Source organism: Eptesicus fuscus, chromosome 19 (assembly GCF_027574615.1).
Source record: "Eptesicus fuscus isolate TK198812 chromosome 19, DD_ASM_mEF_20220401, whole genome shotgun sequence".
Classification (NCBI taxonomy): domain Eukaryota; kingdom Metazoa; phylum Chordata; class Mammalia; order Chiroptera; family Vespertilionidae; genus Eptesicus; species Eptesicus fuscus.
The window spans coordinates 37,288,995-37,311,189 of record NC_072491.1 but is presented as its reverse complement, the minus strand read 5'-3'; the positions used below and the strand labels follow the sequence as shown (position 1 = coordinate 37,311,189).

The window sequence follows — 22,195 nt, the reverse complement described above, 5'->3', positions numbered from 1 at the left end:
ACAGGAAGGCCTCGAGATGCGGAGGGAAAGGGAATATTTTCCACAGTCCTGAAGTGACCTTTCCCCTCCCCCACAGTCTGGCAGTGGCTCCCAGAGACACTTTACAGGCCACAAAGGGGCTGCAGCCAGCTGTCCACACTTCTCCAGGGAGTCAATTCTACAGGGACCTTAGGGGGACAATACCCTAGGAACAAGGGGGTGGAGGGGAGGTGTTGCCAGGAACACTGCTTACCCTTCCCGTTCCCTCTCAGGGAAAGACCCTAAACAAGTGACCTATACCTTAGCTTTTAACTCATGCCCGGGGTTACCTAAGGTAACAGTTACAAAACTGGCTTTAGAGGCAGCGGAGCGTTCGGGATCTCCGACCCCCTCACCCCCACCCGCCTTTCCGGTGCCTCAGTCCACTGGCACTGGAATGAGGTAGTGGATTTTCAGTTGGCACCTCCAAAAAAATAGGCCTATTACGTTCAAATCAATGTACTGAAAAATGACAGCTAGCGAAAGCTTTAAATCTTAGTCACCACGCTTTTGCTAATCTGTTCTATTAACTTTATTAGCAATGTTCACCTGGGTTTAATTTCATTTAAAGAGTATAATTATACTGGAGAGTTACACAAGAGCCCTGCTTCTTCTCGGATACCGCCTGTTAAGGTAAGAGTAAAAAAATAAATGTCATTTTCAAATATTTTTAGAGACAGAGAAAGAGGCGTGACAGAAAGGAGTGAATTCCTGCCTTTTCATCCTATAAAATGTCAAAACATAAACAGCTTTTTCTTCCCGGCTCTGCTTCATTCATTCTCCTTGTTGTTTAGGCGAGCTAATATATCAAAATTTTACTCTGTTGTCTCCTATCTCCTGGTTGAAAGTGGGAGCTCCATGAAAGCAGGGATTTTTCATTATTATGTATACATCTTCTTAGTCTAGAACAGTGACTCCTTTTGGACTCTAAGAATATATATAACTGTGCTAATTGTCCTTGCTAGAAACTGAGGAGAATACCCCGTATATAACATGCCTATTTGTCAAACTTGATTCCAGGACTGCCAGAATTCCAGTTACTCTATCTCATCTAAAGGATCAAAAGAAGTAGGCCTGTCACCTCAGAGGGGAGGGGATAGAAAAGAGATTAACCCAAGAATATATATGCATAGCCCAGGGACACAAACAATAGTGTGGGGAAGGCCTGGGGAGGGGCAGGGGTTGAGTGGAAGTGGGCAAAGGGGGTGGGGGATGGGAATGGAAGACCATCTGGAATACTGTCAACAATAAATAAAAATTAAAAAATAAAATTTATTAGGTGGGAAAAAAAGTAGGCCTGTCAACAGAATCCCGGGAATAACAATCATTTCAATTACAGATTCACTTCATTTGTGTTTAAATTACATTAATGCCTTCTACCAATATGATCTATACAATATCCACTGAATGCAGAGTAGCACACACATTTTGGAGGTGTGTACGTGTGTGTGTATGTAAAATTAACCCTTGCCTCAAATATCTTTTGATTTAAGCATGTATAGGATAAACATGAGCTATATTTAACACATAAAACCAAGAGTTCTAATATGCTATAAAGTACTAAGTAAATAAGTACAGAGAGATCCAAAATGATCCTAGAATACTTAAATTTGGCTGAAAGTAGTCTCAAGAATGATGTTTGTTAACAGATAACCAACAGGAGAACTAAAGTTGTCTATTTTTTTTCAAGGTTCATTGTGCATCCTCATTTCTGAGCGAGAAACTCCTGACTTCTGGGCAATCATTGGCTCCCGAGTATTTGCCCGGCTCTGACCTGTCTTGGCTGACCATTAGCGTCTGTTGCTCTCTTGCTCTTGACGGTTTGCCTGAAATGAACTGCTGTTCCTTCCTGACTTCTAGTTTTTGTGTACATCCGGAGTCAAGTTCTGTGTCTGGGTTCCAAATCTGCCTTGGTTTTCCTAGGCCTGATTAATCACACTGCTCCCACAATCTGGAAATGCCCAGGCCAGTAAATCACCCACTGAGTCTTAGAACAGATTCAAATAGATCTATTCAGAATCCTCAACCTCCCACTTAATTGATTGGTGTGTCCTCAGTTGTGAGTTACAATGATGTAAGACTTGAAGATAGTTGTGAGTTGTGAGGTACACATGACTATGCAGCACCTGACACATACAAACACATGATATTTGAAGATTTCAATATTATCTTGGGATTTTTTGGGGAGACTTCAGAAAAATAATAAAAATTACACAAACTCTTCCCGTACATAGTGAGAGCCAATTGGGGGGAGGGGGGTGAAAGGGGGGGAATGATAGAGTAAGCCTACAAACATATATGAAAAGATAAATATTAGATGGATTTCTATGTAAGAATACATTATTTTAAGAGAAAAATACTCCAAATTATATTTTAAGTATAATAGATTCTTCCAGTGAAGGAATCCAAGAATTAATATATAATAAAGGCATAATATACTAAGTGTCGGTCTGATCGGTCAACCATTTGGTTGACTGCTCGACCAGTTGCTATGACGTGCACTGACCACAAGGGGGAAGATGCTCTGACCCGTAGTTAGCTTGCTGCTGGGGTCTGGCTGATCTGGACTGGGCGAGAGGGCCAGACACGCCCTGGAGCCCTCCCACAGTACATCCCGGCTGACCAGCCCCCATCACCCCAAACAGAACTGGGCAAGATGGCCCTGATCAGCTTCAATCGCTGGCCAGGCCGAGGGACCCCACCCGTGCACAAATTCATGCACCGGGCCTCTAGTTTTACTATAGAACTCCCCAAGCTGTACACATGGCTGCTGAATACACAACACACTTCCCAGGCTCCCTTGCAGCTGGTTCAGCCATGTTACAAAGTTCTGACCAAGAGGGTGAACATGCAAGTGATGTGTGGAGTTTGTCTCACACCCTCTGTCCCCCTGGCTCTGGAATGTGCAAGGGGCCCTGATAAGCCAGTTTCAACTATAATGACAAAGACACTCTAGTGCTGTGGTCGGCAAACTGTGGCTCACGAGCCACATGCGGCTCTTTGCCCCCTTGAGTGTGGCTCTTCCACAAAATACCACGGCCTGGGTGAGTCTATTTTGAAGAAGTGGTGTTAGAAGAAGTTTAAGTTTAAAAATTTGGCTCTCAAAAGAAATTTCAATCGTTGTACTGTTGATATTTGGCTCTGTTGACTAATGAGTTTGCCGACCACTGCTCTAGTGTATTGGTTCCACAACCTTCCTTGCACAATGGAACCACCTGAAGAAACTACATAAAATACTGATGCCTGACTCTCTCCTATAGATTCAGATTTAATTGGTCCTGGGGGATGGTGGAGAAATAGAAGGAACGAGAATCTGAATGACCCGATGGAGCTGAGCTTCGTACTCCCCTGGAACACTGTTGGGCAACAGTATCAAAAGTTAAAAAACCAGAGCTCCGAGAGAGAATGCAAAACAAAACCATGTGGATTCCATACACCTTACATATTCACAAACAAGCCTTCTGTGTCATTTAAACTGCTGCTATCTGGCCTCAGTGAAAGCAGTTGAACAAATATCCTTATAAATATACAAAATAAACACAAAAATTCTGGTCTTCAGAAGAAATAATATATAAGTGTGGGTAAGAAAAATATTTTTCTTTCTCTAAAGAAAAAAACTAAAATAAGAGAGTGTGGTTTTAGCACAATCCAGGGAAATCATTGGTGAGCTAGAGAAGATTCATTAAAGAAAAACTAAAAATAAGTTTAAAATATTGAGACTATTAACTTTGACAAGGCAAAGGCACACAAAATTATTTAAGTTTGCCAATTTTTTAATAATTTTTGCATAACAATGAGAACTTGGAAGCAAAATCTCAAAAAGATGATTTTAGATCAGAGATTATTTTAGATCAGAGTTAAATAAATACCGATTTATCTTACAGGCCCATTTTGATAGGTCACAGGTTAAACTGCTTTAATAAAGAAATAGACTCCTATTTTGTTGCTCTGTCATTCTCAACATGTGACTTCCATTTCATGGTCCAAAATGGTTGCCCCAGCACCTGCCATCACAACCGCATACCAGCCGGGACGAATGGGGAGAGTGCATACTCCTTTGTAATAAGGACATACTTTAGTACTTCTGCTCATCCCACTGCCTAGAACCTATTCATATGCAACCTAACTGCAAGGAAGGCTGGGAAATATAATCTTGAGCTGGATAGTCAAGTACTGAGCTAAAACTTTTATCATTATAGAAGAAACGAATATTAGATATTATGGGCAATTAGAAGTCTATGCCAGAGGTCTCATTCTTAAGAGATAGAAGAAATATTGAGATAAAATTCTATCTAGAATATTCAAAAATGTTGTCAAGTGTAAACGATTTAAATACAAAAATATTTCTATATAGAATATTAAAATATATCAAAGGTATACAAAGTGCAACACAACGTAGATGTACAGTGTACAAAAAAAAAAGGAAGTCCCTTTTCCTCTCATAGTTTCACCTCTGGGAAAATAATGAATTATTAAAGTAATCTTGGAAAATGTGGGTATGGGACTAACATTTAGGTGAAATAATGTCTTTCCATAGCTCCTCCCCCAGTGCTACTGACCGAAAAAAAACCTTGGAATGGCAGATGTCATTTCTGGACTCCTAAAATTTCTTTCTTTGGGACAAATAAGAAAAATAACTAGACTACAAAGCAGTAAGGCCAAGTTGAGGCATTACAAGTCATCAAAGAAAAATATCAACATTATTTACACAATCACTAGAAATGTGTCACCATCTATAAAGGCTCTCCAAGACAATTTAAATTGATAATTAAAGTAACAAAAAGTGGCAAAGCAAAGCCAAACATAGATATCAACCCTTATTTGGCTGTCTTAGAGAAACAAAGTTTTCAGATGAATAAAAATGTTTGCCCATTCATATTCTACATTGTTATATTTTTGCTATAAACCCAGAGAATATTTTTATATCATTATTCTAAATTTAAGCAGCTGGAGTCATTTCTTAAGTATTATACCATTTAACCTGTTCAAATGAAAGACTTGCCTTTAAAAGAAAATATGTGTTTCGCATTAGTGACAGAACACAATGTCCTTGGCTTAAATATTCTCCCACAAAACAGGTCCTTTATGTCCATTATAATTAGCTATATAGCAAGGCTAGACTACAACAAATTCAAGGAACCAAAGTCTGAAATCATCTATACTAACTAGAAGTATCACATGATCTCATTCCTTTGTGGAATATAATGAACAACATAAACTCATGAACAAAAATAGAACCAGAGTCATAGTAGCATCAAACAGAACATTCAATCTAAGAGGGAAGGCAGGAGAGGGGGAGGTGAGTAAGAGATCAACCGAAAGACTTATATGCATGCATATGAGTATAACCAATGGACACAGACAGTAAAGGGGTGAGGGCATGTGCTGGGGGTAGTGGGAGTGGCTGGGGAGAGATCAAGGGGGGAAAAGGAGACATATGTAATACTTTAAACAATATAGAATTTAAATTTTAAAAATCCTATGTAATAAAAGAGTAATATGCAAATTAACCATCACTTCGCTACACCCACCAGCCATGCCCACCAGCCAATCAGGAGCAAGTATGCAAATTAACCCAACCAAGATGGCTGCAGCCACGGAGAGACCAGGAAGGAGGCTTGGGTTTCCCCGGCAATGGAGCAAGCCAAGCTTTCCGCACACCCTGGCCGACCCAGGCCTCCGCTTAAGGCTACAAAGTTTCAATTATAAAAGGTAAATAAATTCCAACAGAAATGGCTGCTGCCATGGAGCGAGCAGAAGACTTGGCTCCGCTCCAGGCTACAAAGTTTCAATTGTAGAAGAGAAATAAATCCCAGATACCAGGGCCTCCTCTTGGGTCGCCGGGGGGCATGGCCAGCCTGCAAACCACCACAGGCCCCTCGCCAAGGCTGCCTCATGCCCCAAGGGAACCCTGATCCAGGACACCCTTCAGGGCAAACCAGCTGGCCCCCACCCATGCACCAGGCCTCTATCCTATCTAATAAAAGAGTAATATGCAGATTGATGATCACTCCAACACACCAGATGGATGCCCCCATGTGGTCAAAGATCCTGCCCCCATGTGGACACAAGATGGCCACCACAAGATGGCCAGCAGGCTAGGGCAGTTAGGAGGGACCAGTCCTGCAAGGGAGGGCAGTTGTGGGTGATCAAGCCAGCAGGGGAGGGTAGTTGGGAGGGGCCAGGCCTGCAAGGGAGGGCAGTTGGGGACGATCAACCTGCAGGGGAGGGCAGTTACGGGTGACCAGGCTGGCAGAAGAGGGAAGTTGGGGGCAAACAGGCTGGCAGGGGAGCAGTTAGACATCAATCAGGCTGGCAGGGGAGTGGTTAGGGGGTGATCAGGCTGGCAGGCAGAAGCGGTTAGGGGCAATCAGGAAGGCAGGCAGGCGAGCAGTTGGGAGCTAGCAATCCTGGATTGTGAGAGGGATGTCCGACTGCCTGTTTAGGCCCGATCCCACCAGGATCGGGCCTAAACGGGCAGTCGGACATCCCTCGAGGGGTCCCAGATTGGAGAGGGTGCAGGCTGGGCTGAGGGACACCCCCCTGCCATGCACAAATTTCGTGCACCGGGCCTCTAGTAAATAAATAAAACTAAATGTGTAATTAAGAATTGTGATTATAGTTGAAATAAATATAGCTCACATATTTTTTTTTATCATAACCTCAACTTAATGTATCAATTTTCTTAAAATTTACAATCATTGACTTCCTGAATCAAATGAAATAGTTCATGAGAATGGGAAAAATATTTTTTTTAAGTTTTTATTAGATGTCAGTATTTGACTAATTATACTCAATAACATTGGGAAAGTGACTCATCCACACTTTTAAACAAAGAAAAATTTACTAAGGGATATTTTTCCTGTATATTTGATTGCTTATATAATATTAAAAATTAAAGAAACCTTTGAGGTAAATATAATGTCATAAATCAAAGAAATATTGATTTTAATATAGCTAAGGCAATTTTAACATGTTGAGAATAAAAAGTCATCTATTATGAAAAGTAAATATTATACATAAAATTTTCAAAGAATTAATGTAAAAAAATAACTATTTTTAGGTCAAACTATTTGTACTGAAAACAAACATAATTTTATTTGGTATTAAAATGTAATACCAGGTATAGAGAACATTCAACAGAACACTGTTAAAAGACCAGCACTGAGAATAATGTAATCACACCAAAACCTTGTCAGATAAATCAATGTTTCTTTTTTTTTTAAAGTGTGTACAATGATGGCTGTGTGCATTAAATGTAATAAAAAAATTCTGTACAACTTGTATCAAGGTTTAAAAAAGTATTACACCATCATTTCAAGATTTGAACCAAGTCATAATAGATGTACTAAATCAGGAGAGCTTACTTCTGTCTTTTGACTTTTAAATTTATACGTTGCACTTAAGAAAGTCACATTTAAAAGAATAATTATACAAAGATATTATACAGACTCCCAACAAACCTCAGATGTCTGTGTCCAATTCCCTTGACTACTGATGAAAGTGTATATTCTAAATCTTTATTACTGTTTTTAGGGCACCTCGCTCTCAGCCAATACAAACACAAAACAAAAACAAAACACAAAGCAAACAAGAGTTCAACTCCACAGATAAATAAAGGGCACCAGGTAGGAACCTCCAAATTCCTTCCCCTTAAACTGACCCTTGGCCTTACATCCTTCCCTCCTCCCAGAGGAAAGCATCCCTCCTGTAGCTCCAAGACAAGACTGCCCCTCCCTGCATTCCTGATGGCCCCTCTGGCCTCCTCAGGACCTTGCTTCGTCTATTAAACCCTCCCGTGAGCTCCTAGGATTGGAAAAGAAAGGGGTCAGGAGCAGGCTAGGTGGTTTAAGCGAGTTCCAGGCTCAGTCTGTGAGGTAAGAGAGACATAAACTCAGAGTTTGCAAAGGGAGAAAAAGAGAAAACACTTCCTACCTACCAGAACTTTACTCCATGAGCGGATTAGAGCTTCAGGCCATCGCTGTGAGGTATGAGGTATCAACTGTGTCTTCCAAATATGAAACTAGGCATAAAGAGGCTATGTAATTCTTTTTAATCCTCACCTGAGAATGTTTTTAATGGATTTTAGAGAGAGAAACATCCATCAGTTGTCTCACGCACAGGCCACAACCGGGAATCAAACCTGCAACCTGGATATGTGCCCTGACTGGAAATCAAACCCGCAACCCTTGGATGCTCAGGATGACACTCCATCCCACTGCGCCACACCAGCCAGGGCTAAGAGTCTATGTAATTTGTCCAAAGTCACACAGTTTGTACATTTCATGCCAGGACTTGAACCCAGGACGTCGGGTTCCCCAAAACCATGCTCTGTACCATGCACTTCACCCCACTGTCCCAGAGCGATGGTGTTTTCAAAAGGAGGTACAAAGGCCATCCCAGCAGTTCCACTAGCTCTGGGTTGGAGAAGAGGCAGAATGTTTAAAGTACACATGAGACAGCTTGCTTAGCCTCAGTTCTGCAATGGCATGTTGCTGTGGGAATGTTCCATGGCGAGATGGCTCGGTGAATTTTGCCAAGTGCCTTGCCTCCCAGTGCCATGGTTTTCCAGAAGATGCATTTGACTTCCGCCATGATCTGTTGTAGCTGCTTTAGCTCCCTTTTCATTGTCTCCTTCTCCTTGGCTGTACGCACCTTCCTCAAACATCCTGGACAAAATCAGCCCCTTGCAACACTAACCCACTTCTTCCCTTACATTGACCACCAAGCACATTGAAGATTTTCTCCATCCTCTTCACCTCCTCAGCTTCCACTCATGTCTCAGCTCATTCATCATCAGGCTCCTGCTCACACACACTACGGAAGCTAAAACCCCAAAGACGCTCTAATTGTCTAACCTCCCATCTTCACACTACCTACTTCTCTAAAGTTGACACTTGAAAGAAACCTTTCTTTGGGGAACTAGAGCCTTCCTTGTCGTTCAAGAGATCACTCTGTCCTGGTTCTTTGTTTCAACCTCTGAGGAGGGCTCAGTCCAAGTCACCAGGGCACTCTCCTCTTCCTCTAACCTTTACACATTGGCTCTCTAACATCCTACCCTTCTTTGTATGTTTTCTTCCTCAAATTGTTCCCCTGGTGTCATCTGATCCACTTGACAGCTGCAATATATTTGATCTATAGTTAATTTATAGATCTCTAACTTTTGCCCCAAATTCTTTTCTAAGTTTTATCTTCCTATCTCCAACAATCAGCAGAATTTGCAGCTCAGTGTGTCCAAAACCAAATTCCCTTTTCTCCTCCTCCTCCCAATGCTGTTCTGTCCCTCACATTCCATTTCTCACTAAGGACACTACCCATCTTATCTTCAAACTAGAGACCTACGCACCACCCTATGTTCCCCATTCTACTTACCTTCACTTCTCAGTGAACACAAACACTAAAGGTTCTTCCCAAGAAATGCCTCCTAGTGGTTGGGTGTTTTGTGTTTTATGGTTTGGTATCTTCTTCAATGCCTCCACCTTAGACCAGACATTCCACGTTTCTTACCTGAGCCACTGCAATGGCAGAAACTCCTAATGGGTAACTAGACTCCAACTTTGTTCCTCAAACCCACTGACAGAATTATCTTGATAAGAAACAAAGCTAATCTCAATAGATACTATTTTTTCCATTATGTCATCATATTATAATAAGATACAATTGTACAAATGAAACCATAGACTAAAGACACATCCTTCTGTGTAGAGAGTAGGCTCTGGCCACACGATTAATTCTCCAAAAATCAGAATTATGAATGAACCCCACTTAGTTCATGGTACATTTACTGAAAGAGTCACGACCTCTTAAGGGCAACTTCCTGATGCCATCCTCATGTATACACCTGATGCCATCCTCATGTATACACCTCAGGCTAATGACTAGAAAACAAAGAACCCAGGCAAATCTGCCCAGGAGTAGTGCTCAGCCAGGGGGATCAAACAGAAGCTATCGGAGGGTTTATGGTTAAAACAGGGCAGAGTCTACAGACCCAGAGAGCAAGCTCGCTTAGGCAGGAGAAGCCAGGCTGTTTATGTTTCATGTCATTTCTAGGGTTATTGGCCTCTCCCTTCAGCAAATAATAACACTTTTTGAAAGTTATAATTTGACCCAGATTAAGGGGAGCAAGGACAGGTCTTCTCTAGATTAGGGCTGTTGAAGAGGCAGTGCATGCTGAGAGCTGCTGGGGTGGCAGGAATAGAAAATAAGAAGGAATTCGAAGGTGACACAGATTCAGGGAACATCTTCCCACATTCCAAGGTCACATTGAACATGCTACTTTGGCGGGGATGGATAATTCTCTTCTTAGTCTGGCACATTCCTCCTCAGCCTTCAGAAGCCAGCTCTATTGTCATCTCTTCCCAAAAGCTTTCTTAGACCCCATACTGAGGGAGCACCTTGATGCCTCCCTGCTACTTTGTTTATCATTCTACTAGAGGCCCGGTGCAAAAATTCGTGCACAGTGGTGGGGGGGTGGGAGGGGGGGTCCTCAGCCCGGCCTGCAGAATCAGGCCTAAACCAGCAGTCAGACAACCCTCTCGCAATCTGGGACTGCTGGCTCCTAACCACTGCCTGCCTGCCTGATCGCCCCTAACCACTCTGCCTGCCTGCCTGCCTGATCACCCCTAACCCCTCTGCCTGCCTGCCTGATTGCCCCTAACTGCTCGCCCCTAACAGCCTCTGTCTCGGCCCCTGCCACTGTGGCTTCATCCGGAAGGACGTCTGGAATGACATCCAGAAGGTAGTTAGGCTGTCTGGTCTAATTAGCATATTACGCTTTTATTATTACAGATTGTTGCACCTGCCACACAATACTGTCATTATCTGTATACTAAGGGTTAGGGCTGCAACATGAATTGGGGGTGAGGAGGGGCACAACTGCAGATCATAACATAAGCCTTAACATAATGTGTTGATTCTATTCATCTTTGCCTGGAAAAGTTAGATCATGACTGAAAGAAGTTGTTTTCAAATTCAAGCAAACTGTTTTGTTTGCTTTGCTTTATTTGCCTGTTTGTTTTCTTGAGCACCTGCTATTTACAAAGCACTGTATTTAGGCCAAGAAAAGCATACATGGGAAGTAAATGCACACAGGAAATAAACGCTCAGACCCTATTCTCTTGGGGTTTACCATCTAGTTAAGTGGTTTTTCTCACTGCTTTAGCAAAAACACCAATCAGAAGAAGGTGGAGAGCCTGAGTCCACCTAATTCAGCTCCCGCCTGACCCTCTGTGAAGCCAAATCACAGAACCCTGGAGCTCTAGGGAGCGCCATGGGAAAGAGCTAAGACACACACCTATTAGGCCAAAGAAGATAATGAATATGGAACTGATTAGGGTAAATTGTAAAGCACCATACTAACTATGGTTGTATGAAGGGTTCTTACAGTCTTAAAGTCAACTGAGCATGTACAGACTACCATGGGAAGGAGTGCACTGGCAGAAGGAAGCAGAGGGGAGGAAGCAGGGCCTCGGAGACACAGCCGAAAGGTAGAGGAGAATGTCATTATGCACTAAGGATGACCAGCATGTGTGGCTCCGTATGGCACTGCAGCACAGAGGAAATAAGAGTGACTATTAAAGGGCCCTCCTGTGAGCCAGACTCTGGACTGAGCCCAAAGCATACTTCATCTTGTCATCATAGCAGCCTTGAGACATGTACTGTTTCCCCATTTTACAGATGAGGAAAATAGGCCTTGAAGAGCTTTGGAATGTCTCCAAAGTTACATAATACATTAGAGACAGGACTAATTCTGGAGTATATGAGGTCAAGCCTGGACAGATAACAAATTTCAGTATCATTGGTATATGGAAAGACACATAACTTTGTCTCACAGCCTACAGTGTGGAGTGATCCTAGTTTACATCTGTTTCCCACTGTAATTATTAATAGCACTGTCTTTCACTCTCCAAAGTGTCCCAGTTTAGAAAAAAAAAAAGTATATGGTCATCTTGCCGCAATGCTCCTTGCTACAGTGAAACATGTCTACACAATTTTCCAGGCTCAGTGCAAAACAAAAATGGGAGGCCTTTTGTTCAAAAGGCAGAGAAAAAGTACTATCAAAGGTGCTGAAAATATAAAGTCTTTTTTCTTACATGTATCTATACTGCTCATACTCCATTGTCCCACCGAACTTCACTTGCAAAAGACAAGTTCGAAGATAAAATTAGCAAGAATTCCGCCCTAACTAGGTAACTCAGCTGGTTAGAGCATCGTCCCAATACTCTGAAGTTTCAGATTTGATTCCCGGTTAGGACACATATAAGAATCAACCAATGAACGCAGAATACTAGTAAGTAGAACAACAAATCTCTTTCTCTCTCTCTTTCTTCTCTCTCTCTCTCTCTCTCTCTCTCTCTCTCAAATCAATAAAAATGTTTTTAAAAGATTAGCAAGAATTTCAAGATGGTAATGGCAGAACATTAAACCTACCGAAGGTCCTTCTGAGTGTTAAGCCCTGTGCAACTGCTATGAAGTGAAACCCATGAGGCTGGCCCTGGTCTGTCCTTTTTCTGTCCACTCAGGTGGGTCTACGAAAGCATCATGACCTGTGACTGGATGGCAAGCAGGAAACCAGTTGCAACCTACTACTGTCCAGACTTTGGACATTAACTACTAGATCCATCATAGCATTCTTTAGGAGACATGTTTTAGAGCATTTCTAATGAAGCACAAAATTTCATTGCCCAAACAAAACATGAAGATATATTCAAGCAAATTTGGTCCTTCTCCACCATTTTCTTTGTCCCAAAAATAAATAATCCAGAGAATGTAATTGATCCATAGTCTCAAAGGAAAATTTAGAATACAATGAATTGAAATAACAGTGTATTACAAAGTCTGAAATACCTCGATGCCTGATTTAAATCATGTTTCTGTTTTAAATGCAGGCACTAATGTTTAATTTAAAATATTTTGTTACATAAATACACATGTGCCTAAGCTTAAGTAATTTCCACTATCTATACAGACCAAAATCAGAAATTTAAGGATGATTAAGAAACTGTTCTTAAAAATGGGTGAGGGGAGGTGGGGAAAGGGTGAGAGAGATTAACCAAAGATCTTATATGCATATATGCATTACCTATGGACAGAGACAATAGAGTGGTAAAGGCCTGGGGCAGAGTGGGAACCAGGTGGGGGGGGGGGGTGGTAATGGGGACAGGGGAGTATTTATCAGCAATACTCTCAACAATAAAGATTTTTTTTAAGGGGTAGGAGTTTGGAAGATGGGGCAGTTTGCTCATTCATTCATTTATTCATTCAGCGTGTACTGATTACTTACAATGTCTCAAGCATAGTACAAGATCCTGGGGAAACACAGGTGAATAAAATGTAGGCCTCAAGAAGCCTGCATTCCAGTAGAATGAAACAAAGGTAAACAAATAAACGCATAAACTTTCCTTGGTGCTAAGGAAGAAGTAACCACAGGGAAGAGTGGGCACAAAGCAGTGAGCATTCTAACCTGGGGGAATGCAGGGTGGTTCCAGAAAGGTTTTCTGAAGGACGTGAACTGAGCCTTAAGAGCCCAGTAGGAATCCAGCCGGTAGCTAAGGGCCAGGGAGGAGCAAGAGAGGAGCCCCGAGAAAGCATGACACCCGTGGGAAGAGACGGCCACTCCAAATGACAGCAGCACACTTAGAGGAAAGCCCCCTGTTCAATCAAGAAGTGTGCGCCTGGCAGGCCCTGGGCAGAAGGTGCAGAGGGGTTGAGTCTGTGTACAGAGAAAAAAGGCGACGTTCATGGACTACCTGGGGGTGGGGGTGGGGAAAGGTGCTCTCTCCTGCAAAGGTGAAGAGTTAGAAAAGAGAGGAGAAAGAATTCAGAAGTAAAAAAATCTTAGTAAGAAAAGTCATCCCTCAGGCCATACAATCACTTAATCAAGAGCGATAATACCATTTTGTTGGTTTATTTATGGGCCCGCAAGTAAAAATATGTTCTTGATAAAACTAGAAATATGTTTTCTATCTCTTCGTAATAAAGATGAGTTACCCTTCATCCATGTGAATGGCTTGAAGCAATGACAAAAATCTAAATGACTAAGCGAACAAATATTTAAATTTGACTTAAGAATGCGCTATCAAATTTTTGCAACAAATTTACCACAGTGCTTATTTAATATTACAGCTAATTTTTTAAAATAACTTTTATTGTTTGTCTGCATTTCTGATTATTCCATGAGGATGGACTTCTAGAAGATGAATTACCAGGCCAAAGGGTTTAAATATTTTTAAAGCTCTTGATACATATTAGATTAGGCTAAAATTAAAACTAGATGGACCAAATTATAATACATGGAAATTAAATGTTACTATCAATAATACCCAAAAAAGAAAAGCTAAGAGTGCATTATAAGTAGATCTTAGGCTTTGAATAGTGTTAAGACTATAAAGAAGTCAGGGGAAACTTGTTAAGGGTGACTCTCAGGCCAGTAAGCATGTTTGCGTGTGTGTGTAAACATACATGTGCACAAATAATGGACGTAAGAAAAGGAAAAGTCCCTAATTTTTGCATGAGATGACAAGAATGAAATTATAAGGTGATCTACTTGTAAGTGGGAAAATATAATTTATTTTATACCTCCTATCATTTCTATCTCTATATAGCAGTAAGTTTGCAGTTTTAATAATCAGGTGCTAAGATTGGAGGAAAAAATGATGTTTTAAGTAAAGATCAACAACTTGGTTTTTAAGGTAGCTTAGGTTAGCTATGTCTCTAAATGAGGACTCTCCACAGTATCTTTTCATAAACCTCCAGAAAAGAGTAATAATGAAGGCAATTTAAGAAGTGACTCAGATTGTTCTAAGTCCAAGGACCTTGTCACCACCGAAGTTTCATGAAAGCCAGTTTGAGGCTATTAAAACTCAAATCTCCTTTAAAACATGCTTTTCTTTTCTTCTTCTTCTTCTTCTTCTTCTTCTTCTTCTTCTTCTTCTTCTTCTTCTTCTTCTTCTTCTTTTTTTTTTTACATTGCTGCATGGAAGTGTAGAATTCTATTTATGACCAATTACCAGTATAACCTCAAATATACAAACATTTCCAAAGACGGTGGCCCCTGGGGGGCTCAAGCAGATTGATTTTTCACTTGAGACATTACCCAGAAGCCAACCTGGGCATCTTCCATCCCCTGAGACATTCATTGTTCCTTCCTTTCTGCCCTAGTTAAGAAGTGAATTTCTTCGGTCATAATCCTAAGCAGAAAGTTTACATCTTTCAGAAAACTGAGCAGGAAGTTTGGCCTAAGAAACATTTCCCTTTGGACCTGGGTTACCAACGGGGTGGTGGACGGAGGTTAGATTTGGGGGAGCCTGCAAAGAAAGGCTCTGGCTCCTGAGTCTGAATGATGCTCTCCCGGACATCTGGGTGGAAAGCAGCCAATCCTCAAATTCTTTGTCTTTGCAGCAGTGAACAGGGAAAAAAAAAAAAAAATCAACTTCTGAGTGATGTCTCAGAAGTTTCTTTCACTCAATTTTGTCCCTCCCGGTCCTACAATGAATGAACCGTTTACAAAGCCGACTTCCAGTGAGCCAGGCTGAAACTTTGAAACAGAGTTCCTGCCAGTCCTAGGAAAACTTGAAGCTGTTGGACGTGAGTTTTATTATGCGCCTCTCCTGGGCTCAGTGGGACCCCAGAACCTGAGCGGGAACTGATTTAAACCCAGGGTGGGGGGAGGGGGAGGGGGAGGAGACTGTGGGACTAGGAAGGGGTGACCACCACATGTGGCTCTAATATCAAACAGCTGCTAGAGGCCATCACCCCGCTGCCCGCCCAGCACCGACCCTCCACCAGAACCCTGTTTCACAGATTACTCTCATTAAAGGGACTTCCCCGACCTGAAATCTGAATCATGGACTCGGGCTCTAGAAGAATCAAGTACTTTTTTCAACTAAATGTATTTGAATGTAACAGGCTGGCTTTCATCAGCGAGCCAAAGCCTTAACACAAAATCCCCAGGGGAGGAAGAAAAAGGGGGAGAAAATTGCACAAAGTAATCCTGCAGGCCAGGCGGGAGGGGGGTGGGGGGGAGTGAGGAAAGATGCCGGGATCCCCCGGACAAGCTCCTTCTCCCACTCCAGCTAACTTTGCAAACCTGCACCTCTCCGAGGCCCCGGAAACTCCGTGCGACCGCCGGCACCAACCTTTCCCCGCGGGGTCCACGCCCCGTGCACACAGCGTCCGCGCGCGGCTTCGGGCGCCCGCGATGCCAGCGCCGGTCCCGGTCCCGGCGCCGGTCCCCGCGCCGCGGGCACTCACCGACACCAGGAACTCCAGCGTGGCCACGTAGTCCCGCTCGGTCTTCTGCAGCTCGCTGAGCACGCACACGCGCAGGCGGAGCTGCCGCTCCAGGTCCCCGCGGCTCTCCTCGCTCATGGTGGGCGGCGGGGCGCGGGGCTGGCGGCCGGCCGGCGGCGGAGGAAGGAAAGTTGCGGCCTCTGCAAAGTCCGCGGAGGGACGGGCGACTTTACCTGCGGGGGAGAGGCTGGGGCGCCGGGGGGGGGGGGCGGGGTGCAGGAGGGGTCGCCCGCTGGGCCTGGGGCGCGGGAGGCGGGGGGCAACCGCAGAGGAAACTCCCGGGGGATGGCGCTCCGGCCCGGGGACCTGCGCGCCCGGCCCCGCCGCTCCGGCCTCACACGGCCCAGGCTAGAGGGGAGGCGGCTCTGGCAGCCACCGCGGGGACTTGGACATTAATCAAATGCTTTGTATCCATGTGACTCCGACCCTTTACCCTTCGCCAAATCTCAGGAAAAAGGAAACACAACCCTGGGGAAGTGTGTTGCGTGCCAGCTAACTAAACACACACACACACACACACACACACACACACACACACACACACGCACGCACTCGCTCACTCACAGTCAGCACTTGAGATGGAACTAATGGGAGACCCCCAAACCTAGGAGGGAGGACAGACGCCAAGACACAGCTCCGGGGGTCGCTCCTGGGACTCCCGCCTATTGTTTAGCTTTCATGTGTTTTGTACAAATCCTGAAAGCAATGAAACAAGTCCCCAAAGTTACATAACTGGATGGGAACAAAAACAACCATGGTATTGACCCTCCTGGGTTTTTGTTGTTGTTGTTGTTGTTGTTTTGGGGGGAGGGAAAAAATTGATTTTTTTGCTTTATTCAGGCACAAAACAGGTTTGCTTTTAACCCCCTCCTTTCCCCTTCCCCCTCCCCCCCCCCAAGAATATTTCACAGGCTGATCCCCTCCTGGCTGCACTGGGAGAGTCAATTAGCATAATAAATAAAGACACTATGGGAAAGTGACAGCCCCGGCCTATGCAATAAGCTCCACTACAATGAGCATCACCATTGCTCTGCGCTGTTTTGAAGGGAGACCCTTTGCAAGTCTGTAACTTTCTTTCAACATCTAGATGGTATGTAAATCCAACCAGAGGCGAGAATATATGTGCCAGTTTTGCTTCTAAGAGCTGCTATAATTTAAGACACTGACCCTAATTAAAGAGACAGAGTTATTAGTGAATGCTCATCAAAAGATGCAGATAGATTCTTAAAATCGAGAGCATGTCTTGATTTTAATATTTATGTTGATTGCCCTTTCTCACTGGGAAAGAGATCCAGGACCTAATGAGCAATGACTATTTCCACTTAATTTTTATACTAGTATGATTTAGAATCCTCTAACATAGGAAAAAGTGGTGGGGGGAAAAATACCAGCTTCAAAGATCCAAAGCACAAGCAAGCAAAACAAACCATATATATTTTTGTCTTGATACTATTCGCGTGTTATTTTTCAGAGGCATTTTTTCCTACTTACAACAACTTTAAACGGTCCACACTAATGACATTGAAATAAACTGAAGAGTGAATGGCTTTGATGCAAGAATGTGGCGTGTTAATCTGTCCCAATAGTTGAAAGCATTAGGCAAAACTCTAAAAAGTAAAGATGCTTTCCAGTTATTGATATTAAAACAATCATCAGTTATGCAGATGATGTCGTCAGAGAGCATAGCTTGTGATGAATCACTGTACCCCTCTGAATGCAACAAACAGGGGCTGTCCTTTTCTTCTTATATCAAGGACCCCGCGTTTGAATGATGTGTGAGCAGCTGATGGGCAAGATGTGCTTTTCCTCTTTCTCTTGCACGTGTCTCTTTAGAGGTAGCCGTGAGCAAAGAAGAAAGAAGTAAATGGCTTCACACCCTGTGGCAGAAGAACAAAGGACAAGGCACATGAAAGAGCAGACTTCACAGCACCTAGTAAACAATAAACAAAAGAAATAAATGGAAGACTTGGGAAACAGGCCTCCAGTAATGAATGGGAAAATCAAACATGAATGCATTTCCTCCCCCCTAGGTCGGCACCCCCCTCTGACATAAAAAGTAAGTACATAAATCATGCTTTCTATCAGGTGTTCTCCCAGAAAAAGTATTTCTCTCTTACTAATTGTTCCCAATTGGAGAACTGTTTATCTAATTTCTTTCTACCAAGAAAGGAAATTGGTCTATGCACAATGCCCTAGAGACTCGGTCTTAACCTCTGAGAGCTTGAACCACACCAATGGGGTTTTACCCACCCAGAGCATGTGCCTCAGGTCCACGCACAGGTGCTGAGGACCTCTATGTGTATTGCATAGTGATAGGGCGTGAGGCCACAGAGATCTTGGTCTCTAGGCAAATGTTTCTCAAGGTGGGTCATAGAGCAATGTATGACAATTCCCTGAGATCTTGTTAAAATGGACATTTCTGGGCCCCATCCCAAATGTATTGAATAAGAATCTCAAAGAGCCCTGACCGGTTTGGCTCAGTGGATAGAGCGTCGGCTTGTGGACTGAAGGGTCCCAGGTTTGATTCTGGTCAAGGGCATGTACCTTGGTTGCAGGCACATCCCCAGTAGGGGGTGTGCAGGAGGCAGCTGATAGATGTTTCTCTCTCATCGATGTTTCTAACTCTCTATGCCTCTCCCTTTCTCTCTGTAAAAAATCAATAAAATATATATATTTTTAAATAGAATCTCAAAGATGTAAGCCCTAAACTAATCTGACAAGGTCTTCAGATTATTCTTAGATACACTAACATCTGACAGCCTCCATTCTAAAGACTTACAATTGAGTGGAATGGAATGGAGTAATTCTATTAAAAGGCAAACTGTAATGAGTGCTTTGCAAAAAAAAAAAAAAAAATGTGCAAGGAAGCTAGCAGAAAAATACTAACTTAAGTGTGCAGAGTCAGACTCCTCTCAGAGTGCCCCGGTAAAGGGATTATCAATGGTTTCTGCCCACTCTTCCGCTCCTCAGTGTACCCCTCAGCATCATTCGTAATAATGATCGTCTTCAGGACACTGGCTAGTGCCTTCTGCCAGACAGCTCTCAGTGTCTTCTGTAGCCCTGGCTGGAGTCCTTAATTCCTCATCAAAGACAGAAGAGCATAAGAAAACAGGGCTGGAGTATCTGGAAACCTTCACTTTGATGGTAAATAAGGTCTTTCATACACTCTGAATGTGCTGTATCCCTCCCCGCTTCCTCTATTGAAACTTCAGGCTCTGTCTGCCAGGAAAAGGAAAGCGACAACAAAAATGATGGACAGGATCCAGGTTTTTCCCCTGAAATACTAATGAGGTTGAAGCATCCCATAAAAAGGAGATGGGAGAAGAGAAGATAGAAGAGGCTGCTGAGTAGTAAACTTGCTCAGCCATTAAATGTATTTCAGACGCATGAACTTGGCGTGGTTAGAACCCATGATGATACGGTTCAAAGAGCCAAAGCACAAGGCAGAGTAGGTTTCCTGTGGTCGGGCTGATAGAAGGACTCCTGGACTAAAAGAAAAACCCAAGGATGTTTCTTTGTAAGACGACAGCTTCCGTGGTCATATATCAGATAGAGATCATTTTAGCCTTGCTGCCATTCCAATACTAGGTAAGGTCATAAATAAAATTTGATGCTGACATTTATTAAGATAACAGCACTGAAAAAAAAGTCTCTAGTTAAATAAAGAATTCTAAGAGACAGACTGTTCTTTATTTACAAGTAAAGTTGACTCTGGCATTTTTTCACTACTTTGGACTATGTTAGATGATTCTAAATTATACTAGTATAAAAAGTATTACAGCCCTGGCTACTGTGTTCAGTGGTTAGAGCATCAGTCCCAGCACCGAAGGTCTCACATTCGATTCCTGGTCAAGGGTGTAAGGTCTCAGGTTGGATTCCTGGTCAAGGGGCCATACCTGGGTTTCCAGTTCGATCTCAGGCTCCAGTGAGGGCACGTGCAGGAGGCAATCAATCAATGTGTGTCTCTCTCTCTCTCTCTCTCTCTCTCTCTCTCTCTCTCTCTCTCTCTCTCATATTCCCCTCTCCCTCCCTTATATCAGACACATTGAGCTATATAATGAATAATTAAGAGTTTTGGACAAGAAGCAATTCTAAAAAGACTTGTTAATTCAGTTATACTTTACTTATAAGAAACATAGGATGTACTGGAACATGTAATTATTTCTATCATACCAATTCGAGGACTTTAGTATTGCCCTAAAGGATAAAATATAGTTTTCATAGCCATGTTTTAGTTTTAGAAACAATGTATATGACATATAAAACTAAATACATTTTTGGGTAGGATTATTTTAGCAGGACTCTAAAGTCATTTCCACACTGGCTAATGTGAAGCTAACGTGAAGATAATATGTATGGTCATGTGTTCCCAGGGAGCAGGAGTGCGGGAAAGGAAAAGTGAAGCAGAGAAAGAGGGAACACCAGTACAAGAATGAGTAACAGAGCTGGCCACCCCTCTGGGAAACTGGATGCTCTAGTCTCTCCTATAGGACCTTCCTCCAGAACTGCAAGCCTGGAGGGAGGAAGAGGGAAGCGTCTCTTCATCGTTTCCTATTCTCTCTTGGCCAAGGATTGCTGCGTGGTCCCGGTACATCCACATTGCCCACGCATGAGTGCCTAGAGGTTTTCACAGAAAAGATCTGAGTGAGGAAGTGAGAAGGGTGAGGCACTCTTAGGCTGTTCCTGTGTCAGACTGGTCTGAGCATTTGAGGAACTGCTTCCATGATCATTAGGAATAGGAGGTCGAGAGGTGTGTTTTGTTTTTTTCTTGAATACATGGGGTTTCTGATCCTGTCTCAAGTACTTCAAGATCAAGACAATGTCATTGGTGACCAACTTCTCTGGATGCATAACATGCCACACCTCACTGTGCAAATGCACCCCAGCCACAGTACTTTCCAAATTCTCACAATGCCCATAGTACAGTCCTTTCTCCCAGTCATAGCACTGACTATACTTGATCATAATTGCCAGTTCAACTGATGGAACTCATTATCAGACCACAGTGTCCTGAGGAAAAAGATAGTGTCACCCATGTGTATCCTGAGCCTCTTGGGAATCTAGCATGTAGCTGTAGTTAAATGAATATTTGCTGATTGAATATATGAATGAATAAATAGAAGAATAAAATGCACTGGAAATCTATTGGCGTCCCAGAGCCTAATCAGTCTATCTCCAAACCAATGCTTTCTGAGTAAGTGACCTTCACTATGGATTGTGAATCTATGTAGGGGACACAAAGAAACTACAAATATGATATTAATACTAGAGGCCTGGTGCACAAAATTCGTGCGGGGGTGGGGGGGTGTCCCTCAGCCCAGCCTGCACCCTCTTCAATCTGGGACCCCTCGAGGGATGTCCCACTACCCATTTAGGCCTAATCCAGGCAGTCAGACATCCCTCTCACAATCCAGGACTGCTGGCTCCCAACTGCTCACCTGCCTGCCTTCCTGATTGCCCCTAACCACTTCTGCCTGCCAGCCTGATCACCCCCTAACCACTCCCATGCCAACCTGATTGATGCATAACTGCTCCCCTGCCTGCCTGTTTGCCCCTAACTGCCCTCTCTTGCAGGCCTGGTCACCCCTAACTGCCCTCCCCTGCAGGCCTGGTCCCCCCCAACTGCTCTACCCTGCAGGCCTGGGTCCCCCCCCCAACTGCCCTTCCCTGCAGGCCCGGTCACCCCCAACTTCCCTCCTCTGCCGGCCTGGTCACCCCCAACTGCCCTCCCTTGCAGGCCTGGTCCCTCCCAACTGCCCTCCCCTGCTGACCATCTTGTGACAGCCATCTTGTGTCCACATGGGGGCATTCATCTTTGACCACATGGGGGCATCCATCTTGTGTGTTGGAGTGATGGTCAATTTGCATATTATTCTTTATTAGATAG

The 22,195-nt window shown here is 43.4% G+C and overlaps 1 protein-coding gene across 1 annotated transcript in view; it reads right to left on the bottom strand.

Annotated features, from left to right (window-relative positions):
• The window catches only part of PREX2 (phosphatidylinositol-3,4,5-trisphosphate dependent Rac exchange factor 2), a 218,290-nt gene extending 201,888 nt beyond the window's left edge, over positions 1 to 16,402 (bottom strand). Inside the window, exon 1 of the mRNA XM_008150359.3 lies at positions 16,270 to 16,402. Within this exon, the coding sequence (XP_008148581.2) occupies positions 16,270 to 16,386 (117 nt within the window). The 5' untranslated portion in view covers positions 16,387 to 16,402. The remainder of the gene's footprint in view (positions 1 to 16,269) is intronic.
• Positions 16,403 to 22,195: the final 5,793 nt, after the last annotated feature.